This window comes from Tetrao urogallus (genome assembly GCF_951394365.1).
Source record: "Tetrao urogallus genome assembly, chromosome: 6".
In the NCBI taxonomy this organism is placed as follows: Eukaryota; Metazoa; Chordata; class Aves; order Galliformes; family Phasianidae; genus Tetrao; species Tetrao urogallus.
Genome location: NC_136819.1, coordinates 13414919 through 13430562, shown reverse-complemented (window position 1 = coordinate 13430562; position 15644 = coordinate 13414919). Strand labels below are relative to the sequence as shown.

General features: G+C 39.3%; 1 protein-coding gene across 1 annotated transcript in view; it reads left to right on the top strand.

Moving 5' to 3' along the window:
* Positions 1-14091, top strand: part of KCNQ1 (potassium voltage-gated channel subfamily Q member 1) — a gene marked incomplete at both ends in the record, with an annotated part of 327746 nt that extends 313655 nt beyond the window's left edge. Inside the window, one exon of the mRNA XM_079537031.1 lies at positions 13891-14091. Coding sequence (XP_079393157.1) covers positions 13891-14091 — 201 coding nt within the window. The remainder of the gene's footprint in view (positions 1-13890) is intronic.
* Positions 14092-15644: the final 1553 nt, after the last annotated feature.

Sequence of the window (15644 nt, the reverse complement as noted above, 5' to 3'; positions counted from 1 at the left end):
GGGTGGTGCATTTCATCAACAGGTCACCTCTGCTAGTGCACATACTTATGAGCATGGCATGCAGGCTCTTGTTCATTGGTGGCAAAAATGCATAACTAATGGTGGTGACTATGTTGAAAAACTGTGTTTTATAGTTGAGAAATTGCTCTTTGTATCTGTTGTAGTTTCCATGGAAATAAATAGGAGGCGTTACTTTCAGAGAGACCTACCTACATGGGTCTCCATCACTGGAAAGCTGATCTGGGAGTGGAGGGCACTTGGAGTGAAGGAGGTATCGATTACCTTGCAGCACTGCAATGTACAAATGAGTTTGACAAAGTTTGATCTATGTGAAATATTCATCTAGAAATGTTTCCCTGGAAAATGACACTCATCCCTAGGCCTTGTGACTGTCCTATATGGGGAAATGGCCTGAATGAACCACTGTGATTTAAATAAGTTTAGCCAGAGGCTTGTTTTGCTACTGTACTTCTTCTAGATGTTCTGCTGTGCTGCAGCAGGGAGGAGGAAAAAAAAAAAAAAAAAAAAAAAAAACAGCAAAGCCAGCAAAGAATCAAGATAAAGTGATATTTGTGATGATGTGTTTGTATGTCTGCACATTATCTGCCAGCTGTGGATTTATTAGTTTTTCAGTCAGTAGAACTGTTATATAAATAATGCGTATCAGAGAGCTGGTCACACATGGTCTTCTCACTTGCATGAGTACACTGCAAGTTCTGTCTGAGCCAGAGAGGAATAAGTGCAACCAGACCTCTGCCTCCTGTGTAAACCAGCTTCTCAAAGGCAGTGTCAGACTCTTGTATCATTGTGGCAGTCCACGTCCCATCTAGAGTGATGCCCTGATGTGGTCACTGGGATTTTTGGGATGATGTGGATGCTGTTCCCAATTCTCAGCCACCTTCTGCAGGATTTCATGCAAGTCATTTCACCTTCTGTTGTTTCCATTTCCTGGGTTGTGAACAGTGTGTACCTAAGCATTTTGAGGCTTTGTGAAAACAGAAGCACTTGGCATTTTGATTATTTTTACTATTCCCATCATCGTTCAGCTTCTGTCTTAAAATAAGGTGTAATTTGAGAAGATTACTTCCTGGTTTGAAAATACTGTTCCTTTAATATATAAATCAACAGCGTTGATACTGTAAAGAAAAAGGAACAACTGATACCCGAAAGGAACTGTGATGCTTGAGGCTGAGTTAAACTCCTTTCACTTTACAGAGCAGATGTGTCTGAACTAAAATTATAAGCTGAATCACATAAAGTCATCCATGAAAATGGATGAAAATGTCTTCATTTAATCAGAATACTGTTAGCGCTTTAATCTGTGAAGTCCTTAGCAGGCACTGTCAGATGATCTTTTTTTCTGTGGTCAGAGTCAATGAAATTCTCTGCTGAGAAGCTGATTGCAAAAAGATACTACCTAGAAAAAGAGGCTAGCAGAAAAAAGAAAAGAAGTAATTCTCTAGCAACTTCTTTCACTCTTTCAAGGGAAGTAGGCAGAGAGAAAATCAGAAATGCCTGCAGCTAAACTACTATGTGTGGTAACCTTCTAAGTACAGCAGGGTATGGCTTTGAAGAACACAAGTGATGGATCTCCAGGATCAGCAGGCTAGAGCTTGCTTCAGCAGTGGGATGCTGGTCCCCTGATGTTCTCTCTCCAGAGAGATCCTCATGAAAGCCTCCCTGACTGAGGCCCAAGCCAGTGGCTCTGTGGTGACGAAAGCGAAATGCTTTTGATGAGAATTAAAACGACATTACTGGCAGTCATTGAAAGTCCTTCAAGGACTCTACACTTGTAATAAGCCAGCTGGCTGCACTAGTGTTGGGTAGCCAACTTTTCTTTCTGCCACCATGTTGTTCTCCCATGCTGTCATCGCATTGCTACTCTTTGTTTCCTGTCTGTAAATGCTGGGGAGCATTACTTTGTGCTGTTTCCCATCTCAGAGAAGGTACATTTTGTTACTGATATAAAAAGGGCTACTACAGCTACTAGCAGGGCCTTGAGGGGAAAGATCCTGCTCATATCCATGCTCCTCCTTTGTGTGATTGATAGCAGTTCGAGTAGGGGGTGGGAATGGAGAGAGAAACATCTCAAAGCTTTATGTGCAAGACTGTCACCACCTCTACCCGAAGGATTTTCAAGTATTTCATTGTGTCTAGACTATATGTGCTGCGTTATCTTGTGTAGAAGTCTCCTCTATCGCAGGATAAAATTACAAAGCCCAAATCCTTTTCGTTTTGAACAGTAATGGTCATCATTATCTTAAGAATGAGCAATCCAAGCTACTGCCTATGAACCAGAAGAGATGGATGCACATCTAACATCTGGAGCTGGGCAGATCATTTAATCTGTAAGCCTGTCATGATGATTAATCAGCTAGGAAAGACTGTGAGCCTTTTGCTTCCACCACTGAGCAGTTGCTTACACTGCCAATAGAGCTGCTTTTTGAGTCATAGTTTACCAGTCCAAATAAATGCCCAGCCTGGCTCTATTCCTAGAAGAAGCTATTGACAAAGAAAAGCACTAAGGATTTTTTGTTATCTTTGTCATCCATTACATTTTTCAAACATGTTATTTTATCAGAAACGTTTGTTTACTTTTGAAGACATTGTAGCTTAAAATGTTATGGAGAAGAGCCTTGGTATTTTAACTGACTCAAAACCAGGGGGAAACCTGCAATAGAACTAATTTGGAAAGTTAACCCATGCAGCACTTGTTACTGGGGGCAGCCAAATGGTGTGTCTCTTTGTTTTCAAAAGCTGTTGAGACCCCAGAGTGTTAAGGGATTGGCATAGAACTGTAAAGTTGTATTTATGCAAAAAGAAAAAAAGAAAAAGAAAAAAAAGGAAATGAATATTAGTCTTTCAAATTTTGTTTCTGAGACTTGATGTGCAATGAAAACCTATATTTGAGATTTTTTTTCTGCAGCAAGGCTGGTTTGAAGCTAACTCTGGAAATTGAAGCTGATATTCCTGCGTACCTGATTGGCTCCACAACTTGGGATTGAAAGAAAAATGCCCAAAACTACAAAATGCATAACAAAATAATCACATAATTTCCCCAAAATTCAATTGGCAGAGCTGTTCAACTCCTGCAGGCATGGGTAACAACTCTGTATGACCCATGAAATTTGAGTGAAAACCTTTCTTCATTAGCAGTTGGTTGCCTTTGTTGTAGTCTTGCTTCTGGTATCCGTAAGATCTACCAGTTCGCCTTTATGAATAATGTCACGACAGCCTTCTTTTCTTTTTAAACGTGAGTTTCTGCTGGCAAACATACTAGGTTCTAGTTCACTCATTGGTTATTTGTTGGCACATGACTGATTGTAGATACCTCTTCTTGAAGTAGTCAGGAAATAAACGAAATGCAGTTTTGAGGAGTCTGGGGCAACTTGATTCTGGAGGGTACAAAGCACCCGCATCTCTGGATTTCAGTGGTGTTGCCAGGTGCTTAGCATCTCTACGAAGCAAAAGCATTTTTATTTTTCTGAATATTCTGAAGGAGGCATGTCTAAGGGTATGACTTCAGCAGAAGTGAATGGCCAAAAGAAGGGTGGGGGAGAGGACTGAGCCCTCAGACATTTTTATCACCAATAGACTTCACCTTTGATCTTTGTGCTGGCCCCTGCAAAAGAAAAGTGCCCTTGGACTGTGTGTGGTTTTCTTTCATTATACTGTGTTTACCCACTGCAGTTTTCTATCTTGCATCTGTGTGTTTTTTCAATGCTTAATGCAATAGTAAAAACAAGAGGCAGCCTCCTTTCTGAGGAACTAACTCAAGCATACAAGCGTACAGCCCTGGTTTTGTGTTTTCAGAATGGGTGCAAGCTTGCTGCTTTATTTATCACTGGGATTTCTAACCTGCATATGCCATGGCCCGTAAATGACTTCTCTGTAATAATATTTATCACGTATTTCTGGTCTAATTATTCATGCTGAGCTTGTTCTCTAAAAATTTCTATTGAAAGAATCTTTTTAAAGATTTTTCTTTTGAAAACAAATTAATGACCGCATCAAACAGAGATTCATGTTGCCGTTGGTTTAATTACCAGCAGCCCTCAGGGAATCCCAAAACTCACTGTTACTATAATTGCTTCTCTCTCTTTTTCTCCCCATTCCTTCTCCCCGATGATTTTTGATTGCTGCAGAAGTCATTTAATGGTTATTAATTTTGTAAGCTGATTTTGGGTAGAAAGGAGTTAATGTTTTTTATCTTAAAGCCAGCCAACAGTTTTTAAAATGACCCTTGATTTTCAGGTTCTTGGCTTATGGTGTAATAAGGGACCCAATTCTATCAGACCCATAAAAGCAAGTTTCTCACTCTGACCAAACTTGCACACCGCACCTTCTTACTACCAATGCTGCTTCCCCAAAGAAAGGAGCTAGAAGACTGAATTTTCAAAGCAGTAGCAGTGCTACACTACAGTATTTTGCATTAACTTCCACTCACAAGCTTTGCACAGATTGAGCTTTGTTGTTTTTCTTTCCTTTAGCATACTGACAGTGACCAAAGTTAAAATGAACTTATTGAGTTGGTTCTTGTTGTCTGCCTGCTGTGGGCAGGGGTGTAGAGCTGAGATGGTTGTGCCACAGCTGAAGTAGACAACTAGTTTCCACTGTAAGAAGGAATTTATGTCTGCTTTAAGATGTGTAACCTGCGGATGTGTCTCACTTTCTATTCCAACTGGAAAATGCTGTGCACCTCATGGCCACGTTACCTTGAAAAGGAGTGTAGACGCCTCATTTGGGTGAAGTGTGAAACATTAACATAAGCAATGCTGACCTAACTCAATGTGATGCATGGCGTATTTGTTTTGAAAAGAGCTGCAGTCACAAATCTGTTTTGAATTAGGAAAAGTGTTTTAGAGAGAGAAAGGAAAAAAGGAACCATTTCTTAGCAGGCATCTGAAAAATAACAGTTCCGAGGACGAGGAAAAATGGTCAGGCAAAGCCTAACAGTTAAAACTGAAAAATGTATTCCTAGCTCTGGGGGCTATGAACGTATATCTTATTCTTTGTTTTTTAAAAATAAAATCTTGGCAGCTTCAGTGCATACTACGATGATCCAGAACTAGAGCAGCTACTCAATGGTGAAATTATCAGCAGTACTCCAGCAAGAGGTTATTAGTCATAGTCCCAGTATCATATGAGAGCAAGAGCCAGGGTTTCAAGAAACAAAACATTCCCCTTTGGAGAGAGGTCAAGATTAGTCAGTTTTGTTTTGCTTAATTGGTTATACTGGCAAGGAGGTCTGGGGGTTATTTTGCTGTGAAAAAGAGTTTTTGTACATATTTTTATGTTAGTTTGGTCTATTTCTTTTTTTCTTTTTTTTTCTTTTTTTTTCTTTTTTTTTTTTTTTTTTTGAAGCCTGACATGTTGTAAATATGCCACTGTTCCACATTTGAAACAGGAATCTACAGCCAGGAGAAAGTTGTTGTCTGATTGCCAAATTTCTGACAACAAAAATATGGAGTGATATTCAGAGGCTATACTGCCGTGAGTAAACCAGCAAAGAGAGTCCTCCAGAGGCAAGTTCCACAGGGAGTTTTCTTCACATCTGTGGAACTGGAGCATCTGAAATATAAATGCCTGTTAGCTGAACAGTCTGTTTTTTCCCCCTGCAGATAGGGACTGGGATGCTCAACCAGAAGGATGCGGTGTAGGAATGTATTGGTGAATATGAATGTGGTTGGGAATCAGAAAGTAACCAGTTTTCTAACCTTCTGTTTCATTAAAAAAAAAATGAAAAGTGCTTTGAGATCTACCCAACATGGGGAAAATGGTTTTTAAATGTGTTTAGATCTCTTCCTTCCAGTTAAAGATGCGTAGTAAATCTGAAGCCTTGCCAGTAACCTTACTGCCTCATTTTTTGGATGAAAATGGTAGTACATATGTATTGCAGCATGGTGCTGTACAGATGCACTAAGGTTCACAATGTTTTGGATATAGGGTGCACTAATTGCTGCCATTTGTTCTATAGCTGTATTCAAACTATTACACAGAGATAAGTTGTTGGGGTTTTTCTGGTTTCTTTGCCCAATACTTCCTTTACATTTCTTGTTATCTCCAGCCTGTTTGACATCTTTCATAATGCTGGATTGCAATTTAAGCATATCATGGGAAAGTGCTTAGAATGATGGTGCTAGATGGATGCCTGGTCCTTTTTGTGGGTACACAAATGTTTCCTGCTTTTTTGTACCACTGATTCACATTTAAGGAAAGAATCTGTCTCTTCTTGTCAACTTGTTCCTTATTGTTCCTAATTTTCAAGTGGAAATGGAAAAAAGTTGTGATGGGTGGAAGAGATATCATTTCCTGAAGGTGGGACTACAGTAGATGAAGATAACGAAATCTTTGGAAAACCCAAAGTATTCAATTAATTGGATAGAGAGATTTTATATTCTTTTTTAGCTTATGATAAAAGTTATATTTAGAGACAAGACCCTAGACTTCAATTTCCTGGTTTAACCCAGAAGAGAATACTCTTCCAAACTCCCTTCTTCCTCAACACCTCACTTTCTAATACTCCACTCATTTAAAGGAAACAGTTAAAAAATAGTCTCTGACCTTTGTGTGAAAAAAAAAAAAAAGGAAAAAAAAAAAAGGAAAAAAAAAAAGCTGTATCCTTTGTGCTGGGCCAAAGACTGTAGATTTTGGACATGGTCCTAACTTAAAAATTTCCATGTGTTTTAAGTCACGTCTCATTTATCTACAACAAGAGTCAACCACAAATTTTAATTGCTTAGCTATTGCCCTCTGGATGCCCAATAGATCTGCAAGCATTGCACACTTCTGGGCATGCATTCAGTGCTGTGAAGCAGCAGGACTGGCCTGGGTGTTCTGGGAGCAGTCAGCATTCAGATAGGCTTCTTAGCCCAAATCTACACCTAGAACTGAAGGAAGATTCTCAGGAAGAGCTGATTTCCAATATTTTTGGGTGTTTTAAATAAGCCAGATATTTTTGCAAGAAGTTGATAATAGCAACAACAAAAGCACTGACCCACAGCCACCACTCACAGCTCTCTTTTCTCAAGCAGCAGCAGTGTTCAGTATCCACTTCTTCCCTTCTTCTCTTATCACTTCCATCTTCCTCTTCACTTCTTGCTTGATTAGAAGCACCATTTTAGGTCATCCAACCCTGACTTTCTTTTATCTTTGATCTTTCTGAATCTTCTCCACTTTTAAAATAACCGTAGGCTCAAAATCTTTTTGCCACTTTTTGAGGCTTGTACTCAGTAACCATTTGTGGACAAGTATAATTGACTCTCCTGTGAGTAATTCTTCCTTTTGGCAGTGTCTTACCAACCTCCTTGTTAGAGAGTAATAGTAATGCTTATTAATTTTACTTTCCTTCCTTCAGTCAATCAGCAAGTTACAGCCGTGTAAGTTTGTGAAGGTGACTGTGCAGCTTCTCTCCTTTATTGTTGTTGTCACTTGTTTCTTTGTAGGTCTTGTTTAATAGTTTGATGCCTTGCCAGCTTCAAATCCAGAAGCATTTATTCACATAAAGATGAATTGTGTGTAACTGGCTGGAAATAGTCAAAGATAGCTTAAAGATTGCTGTTTTATTGTGTAATATCTTCTTCAACTACTGCTGTCACTGAAGGCTGCTATCTTAATTTTCATCTGAGAGGAAAATGGCAGTTACAAAATATGTGGCCTATATTCTGTGCTGGCTAACATGTAAACTATATATGATACAGATAGCAGATTGCTGTTACACAGTACTTGAGTGACTTTTTCAGATCACTTTCTGAGTTTTTGACCTGTTGGGGCATGTTTCTTACTATTGGCAGTTTTGAATAGAATTCAAGGGAGACTTCTAATCTGAAAAATGTCATTATAGTTGCAATCTACAGTCCTCTAAAAATAACGAAAAGCCACAGGACAGAAACAGAGCGAGGCACATTGCTAGCCAGAGATGTCAGAGACTTTGAAAATGTTTTTTTAAAAAAGATATTTTTACTTGGGGAAAAGGACATTTGGAAAGGAAAAGATGGTTTCCCAATTGCAGTTAAAACAAAGAATTAATAAATTAACCCTCTGATTTCTCTTGTTTTCTATAGCTTGAATATCTGGTATCCTAAAGCTTGTGCTGCATCATCAAGACAAAATTCTTCTAATGAATGAAAATGCCATAATCGTTATAGTCACTAATCAAATGGCCACGTGTTGCTAGTGTTACCAATTTGTTTTACTTTCCAATACAATTAAGAAAAATGTGACAAAACTGGAGTTGTACAGTGCACACTGGGAATTCCCTGTGTTAAGTCAAGCCTCTTTTTAGTAGCAGTTTGCTCTGATTTCAAGGGAACTCCTGCAGAATCAGAACAGATGACTGCCTCGGGTATCCCAGTTGTTCCTGAGCTCCAGTCCTGGCTCACTGGCTCAGAAGTCTCTTCTCAGTCCCAGGTCATGATTCTCTGTTGAAATCACGGAGCAGCATACACTGATTCATAGAGAATTAGCAGTCATGTTTAGGGGTTACTACTAACAAAAATCCATTTTTTTTTCTTACACTGTTGAGAAATGTGGGAGAAAAAATTTACCATAGAGGTACAGAGTCAGAAGGAGACACCAGCAACTGAAAAAAAAAAAAGAAAAAAAAAAAAGAATTAAAAAACTAAGAGGAGACTGGCCCTGAGAACTGCATACAAAGGAGCTGACTTTAGGACAGTGTGTAACAAGTGCCTTACTTTCCTAAGATGCTGTCTTTTCAAATTTGTCACTTTTATTTGTCAGTTAAGACAGTGGCTGCAGTGTTTATACAGTATTTTCATTGACTAGTCATGTGCAGCCCACAAAACCTGCTAATTTAGTTCCTCAGAAGCTCAGCCTTTATATTTTTCTAGTCAGGAGTAATGTTATATTAGAGGAGGGTGTTTTCTCACTGGCTCCACTTCCTCTATCCTTCCCCCAGACACCGCACACATACTCCCTTCTTTGGACAACTCTCAAGAGAAAGTACAGACAGTCTGGAGAACAAATCTTCCTTCATGCAGATTACATTCTCCTATAAACACCTCAACGACTAGTATATAACCTCCAGCAAGAACACTGCCTAATCTCTGGCAACAAAATAAACATATTGAAGCCAGAAGCTCTGATAAGGGGATTCTCAAGAATCTGGAATCTTGCGTGCTGTAAATGGAAGAATGAATGTTGCCAATATTATTGAAAAACAGTGTACCTGAAGAAAGAGACTTTCTTTAATAATACCGAAATTGCTGTTCTTTCCTGCCTCAATCACAGCTGCAAAGAAAAGCGCAAAGGAAATCTGTGCAGATTCCTATATATCCTTGAACTTTTCTGAAAAGCCACTCCTAGCTTTGTTCCTGTTCATGGGACCGTGAAATCTCTGAGGTATTAGCTTTTAGAAATATTGAGATACCACGACGTGTAGGGACTTAGCAAGAAGAGGAGCCAGGGAAGCTGCTCTCTAAAACTTCCTCAAATATTTTTAAGAACAGTACCTACATAGGATGAATCTCACTAAAGAATGAATGATTTATGACCACACCTTAAAAAGAGATGTTTAGCTTGAAGGATGCATTCAGTGTTTTCTGAAGTGCTGCTTGATACTGATACCTTCCTTTGTGTCATTGTCATTAACATGTGTTGTAAGCTCTGGAATATTTCTCCCCTCTTATTTTTGCTCTGAGTGAGTCATTAGTGTGCCTATGGCTTTGTTAACAGAAAGGATTTTTGTGCATGTTTTCTGAAATAAAACACTAGCTTATCAGCAAGCGTAGTACTGAATAGCAAACATGGGAAGGATTCTTTGCAAAACCACTTAAGAGGATGCACAGATAAAGAGACCGTCATGTTTTTTTCAATTAAAGTTTGTTAGCCTGCAGTGCAATAGGGACTCCTTATTAAGAAACCACCAGTAGAGCCCCTGCCCCACTATCTTAAATATCCATGGCTGAAAACACCATTCCTCTTGGCCCTGTGTTTCCTGCTACCCTTACCCCTTCCCAGTAAATCCCTGTAACAAGTTTGGGGTGGATCTCCAGACCCTTCTTTATTTCTCTTTCACAGTGGTGCATGAAGGAGATTGTCTTCCAGCTGTCCCTGGAGCCATCCAGGCTTCTTTTTTGGGGGGGCGAAGGAGTAGGAAACAAGGAAAGAAATTCATTGTGACATTTTGTATCCTGAATCATATCATGGGTCTGTTATGAACGAGTAAAATGCATTTTAAATGAATAGTATGTGACTGTCTATGGAATTTTAATAGATCAGTTGCTCACTATTTTGCTCTCTCCTCCTCTCAGAAGAGCAGTCTTGTAGTCTTGTTCACTAACGCCTCCTGGAATGCCTTTGATGCCTTTGTAGAAGTCATTTTAAACTCAGTTACAGAGGACCACTTTTCATGAAAACATGACCTGAAAGGACCCTGTGGCTCACAGGAGCTATGTCATTGCCTATAGTCTATTGTATGGGATATCAGGGCAATCGTATGCCTCTGTGGCTTCTTTACAGATAGAAAAAGTCCTCACCACTCTCTGTGTAAAGAACTTGCCCCTGACATCCAATCTAAACTTTCCCTTCTTGAGCTTAAAACCATTCCCCCTTGTCCTGTCACTGTCTACAAAATACAAAGGAAATTACTTGTATATAAATTATTTGAACAGGCAAGTTTCATACTTCTAATAAAGCATAAGTCAGCCAGAAAGAGCTAATTTAGTTTTTTGTAAAAGAAACAGTCTGAGTTATTCTCCTATATATTTAACACTGTTTTCTGCTTTAAGTGGAGAGATCAGAGTTGTCCAAAGCAGTTAATATTATGGCAACTTTTCTCTACAGCAAACAAGTGAAGAGTATTTCTGAGGACGTGTATTTGGCTGGCAGAAAGCATACTGGAATTGCTAACACGCAAGGCTGTTCACCAGCAAGGCACTTATTCTTCCACATCAGAGACCTGCAGTGACATAAATGGCCTTCTGATGGCTTTTGATTCGCTCTTTAGAACGTCTTGTCCTTTAAGCAGAGAATCCTGCTTTGGCATAATTAAGGGCAGGGGCCCTTTGTCCCATTGCTGTCTTATTTGCAAATGTCATTTTTTCTGGTCTAGCCCTAAGAACCACAAGCAAAGCAATGTACAGAAATTAAAATTTCTGTCTCTCTTGTAATATCTAGAAAAAATGCTACTGCTTGGTTTTAACCATTCGGTCCAAGATTTAGAGTCCACTGAAGTTACTGAAAGCCTGAGATTGCCAAAACCTCCTGCCAGCTTCAGCATGTCTTGGAGCAGGCCTGTAAGGGGCACAGAACTTCTGGGAAATAGCTCTCCTTATCTGAAAGAAAGCTGGTGAAACAAGAAAGCAACACGCAACCAGCTGTCTGTATCTTCCTGCACAACTGTTGCGCTGTGGCTCTAGAGGCCTTCACCAATTAACAGGAACAGGGAAGATGAGGTTAGGTCTTTGCTTTTTATCTCGTATGGCTCAGCTCAATAGTAATTAGCTTCTGCCTCTGCTTCTGTGGGCCTCCTGCGCGCCACAGCTGCAGCAGCCAAACCTTACTCCATAGAAAAATTAGACAATTATCTCTGGGAATTTATTTCCCAGCAAGAGTATTCACATCTCACTTCTCCCCAGTACTTCATCACCAAGATGCGCAGCTGTTGAAGGACTATCCAGATCTCAGTCCAATCTACTGTCATGTTCAATAGCTCATCACTGCAAAAGTTTCATAAATGTACATTTTCCAGATATATCTTCAGTCCTTGTTTTCTCTGGTAATCCCTGCCTGGAATCACAAATTAAAAAGTACCCTATAAAAATCCCCTTACTGAGTTCAGAATAATTAGCAAAAAGACATTTCTTGTTAGAGGAAATGCCCTTCCAGTGCAGCTGTCTCAGAAAGCAAGCAATGCCTGAGCAGTGGGCATTGCAGGAATGAGAAATGTTACCCCTGATTCATACCGTCCTGCTCGGAGCATCGTGAACTTGCTATCTGTGATGGGCGCTGTTAGTGCAAAGCATGCCTTTTTTGAGGAAGTGAACAAACACTGATGAAATGAAAACCCGATGATCTGCTCCATTTTCCATCTGTATTTCCTTCTAGAAATCTTGAACTTGTGTTCTTCAGCTTCCTCTTTTGTAGAATCTCCTCTTTCAACAGCCATTTCCATCCAGAGTTACTAGTGTTTCATGTATCATCTAGAGTGCTTTGCCTAATGTTTTCAAAACCAGCTGCAAAGTATAAATCTCTGGCACCTCATATTTTTAAATTACTGTATCTGCTTCCCTACCAGTTGTACAAAGTGCTTGAAAAAAATGGCATTTTCTCTACAGTGGAAAAACATTTTAGTTTCTGCTGAAATCCTCCAGGTTTGTTGATGTTCTGCTCAGCCTTACTGTCTTTTACTATCCTGTGTGATACTTGGATGGTAGCCAGGCACATATAAATTGCTCCCACTCATGCTCTTTCTGGCGGTTTTATGTGCCTTTCACTACTTTCTAGCAGATATTTGAGGCAGCAATTTATTCCCATCACGTTTTTTTTCTGCTTACTTTCTTTTCCCTTTTGAAAACTATTACATCTTCTTGCCTAGAGGTTTCCTTAGTGTTTGAGGATCGCTGTGGATGGATACGAGACTACAAGGGCAAAACTGTGGCTTTTTCTTTATGCTTGGGGCAAGGAGTTTGAGGCCATAAGGAGGCTCCCACTGCCCTGTTTCCGAGCCTCTTCTCATCCAGGAAGGACAAGCACCTTTCCATGAGGAATGCTTGCTTGCTTGCCATGCCAATGGGCAGAGTAGGCATGATTGTAAATTGGCCAGATTGTAGCTGTAAGTGCCCGTCTTCCCCTCAGGACATCTGGCTCAGTACATGTGAGTCAGAGCAGAGAGAAGGTTTTTCATGCCAGATAAAAGGGATAGTACACATTACTTTTTGACTGGAAAATACAAGAAACTGGAGACCTATGTTGTGCTGCTCCTAGAAATATTTGGTTCTTGATTTTCTTCTGAGAACTTCAAATGTACTCCAAGTTTAATCTAAGTTTTGGACAAATCCATAACCTAATCTGTCTTCGATATGCTGATTTTTCATTACATTTTCACCTACAGATTGGCATTAATAGAATGGCAAAAAAGGAAAACAAAAAAAAAAGAAAAAAAACATCACCATAATCAAAGGTAGAAGAAAATAAGCATTCTGAACCTTCCTCTGCAGGTCCCCAGTCTTAAAGTCTGCTTTCACTCACCTTAAAAGAGTTTCTAATTTGCTGTGCATCACATAATTCCAGTGGCGATCCTGGTGAATGCCGTGTCATTGGAGCAGTGACAGAATAAAACTAAATCATGTTCCACTTCCACCCCTTGCCACAGAATGCAGCTGCTATGCACTTGCATCAGCAAAAATATCCGTGGGGCATTTTGTGGCCTGGTTGATAATTAGACCCAAATGTAACAAAGAGGGTGTCAGTCAGTCCTGGCTTAGCGTGGATTAGATCACTGTAAGTAGAGGGGATGTTTACTATAGCATATTGATATCATTAAGGCACGTTGGTAGCTTACAATGTTTTATAAAAACATGGACACAATAATAGCAACAAAAACCACAGAAGCTCAGTTCTGGGACTTAGTTCTCTGTCCCAGCACATCTCTTTGAAAGCTCACGCATCATGCATTCATTCAGGTATAAAATGACTATCAGAGCACATCCCACAGATGAGAATTAAGAGGGCTCATTTGTCATCCAGCTCTGACCTATTGCATTAAATTCCTAACACAGTTCATAGGATTGTGAATCTCTGGTGTCTTCCTAGAAGTTATTGTCATGCTAATTAAGAAAAGTATCATTTTAATGCAGCATGTTTATCACGTGGCTTGTTGCAATTTTCTCACATGCTGATGGTAAACAAATGTTCCTTTTGCCTTTGTAGGTTACGCAGATGGACCAGAAACTGAACCTCATTACTGAGATGCTGCATCGTCTGGTTTCAAGTCATCAGGGGGATCAAGGGAACAACAGGTCATCTCAGAAAGGCAACAGCATTAATTCAGATCTCTTCCTCCCAAACAACACCCTGCCAACCTACGAGCAACTGACCGTGCCGGGAAGAAATGAAGACGATATATCCTGATGTGGTAAAAGTTGGGTTGGGTTCTTCCCACCTTTCTCCTTTAAATGGAACTTGGAAGGAAATTCAGTTCATCAGACATCCAAGAAAACACATGACTGCAATATCTATACTACTGGTCTCAAATGCACTCTTCTAAAACCACTCGTAATAGCCCAAGGATTGACAGGCTGTGTTCTACCAGGCAAAACCTACCAAAGCTCCACATTGATTCTGTTGATGAACAAAAATTATAGCAACTCGTTATTGCTCAGAAAGACCGAAACAATGTTAAAGGCAGGCAAAATTGCAAAGATTTAGAGCTCCTTTAATAATAATAACAGTAATAATAATATTGTAATAATACTTGAACTTAGATAGGAAATCTGCATTTTGTTTATGAACCTGCAGATAGCAATATATTTCTACTACTAAGGTTTTTAAAACAAAATAGGATAACTTATGTTGTTTTTATTGTATAAATATACCACTAACATTCTTGCGAATGACAAACCACATGCTGAATGATTTTCTTTTGCTGTTTTATTTTAACGTTGCTACATAAACATTATCAGATAATGACCAGATTTTTTTAATCTGTTTTTCTTCAGGGAGGAACTAATACTTAATCTGGAACAATACTATTTATAGTGGAAAGCGCTATAGATTTTTTAAGATACCAGTTTTTAACAGGGAGACAATAAAGTATTACATAGAAAAATGATTCTGCTTTCTAGAAAATTGTTGCCAAAGAATTTATATATAAACAGAAAACGCAGTGGTCTGAATGTACTTGTCCTGAAATAGCTTTTTAAAAAGAAGACCCACTACTTCTTAAATCTATTTTTTATTTTTTTTTCAGCTTATGCTATCCAAGAGTAGTACAACAGTATAACGTGACTGGACTTGCAGGTCAAGTGCTTGAGCTGGCCACTTTCTGAGCATCCATAATTCTCATAGGAATCATGGCTCCAGTTCAGGAAAGCCTCCCTTGTCCAGACAGCATTTAACAGTTTCCTGAATAATTGAATGAGAAATTCTGGTCCCTACCAAAGTCATTAGATATTCAGAAGTGCCAGCTCCAATCAAAAGGACACAGGGCCTAACCTGCAAGCCACCTCACCCCACATTATAGTTGCAATAAGAACAGCAGTGTTTGGCTTGGTGTGATTTTTCACATGCACAATGTGAGCAGGAAAACGTGAGCAGGATTGGAGCTTTGCTTACTAAAATTGAAATTCAACCCTTGCTGATAGTTAACACCTCTACCATGCACACTTCCTTGAAAGTGGAACATCCTTAAATTTGACAGTGTTGTAAAATGGAGGATTACAACATAGCTAATTAATGCTATGAAAGACTTCAGTGTTTGAAAGCAAGGAGACATATATATACATATATAAATATATATATATATATATATATATATAAACTGATGCCCTAAAGCCTCATAATTTTGTTCAGCAGTTAGCATTAGCAGTCTTTAGGATGTATAAGAAGTCTGAAATACTGATGTGTAATGACCTGAGATCGCAGGGAACCATCTCATAGTATTGCTTACATGCTGAGCCTTGTTT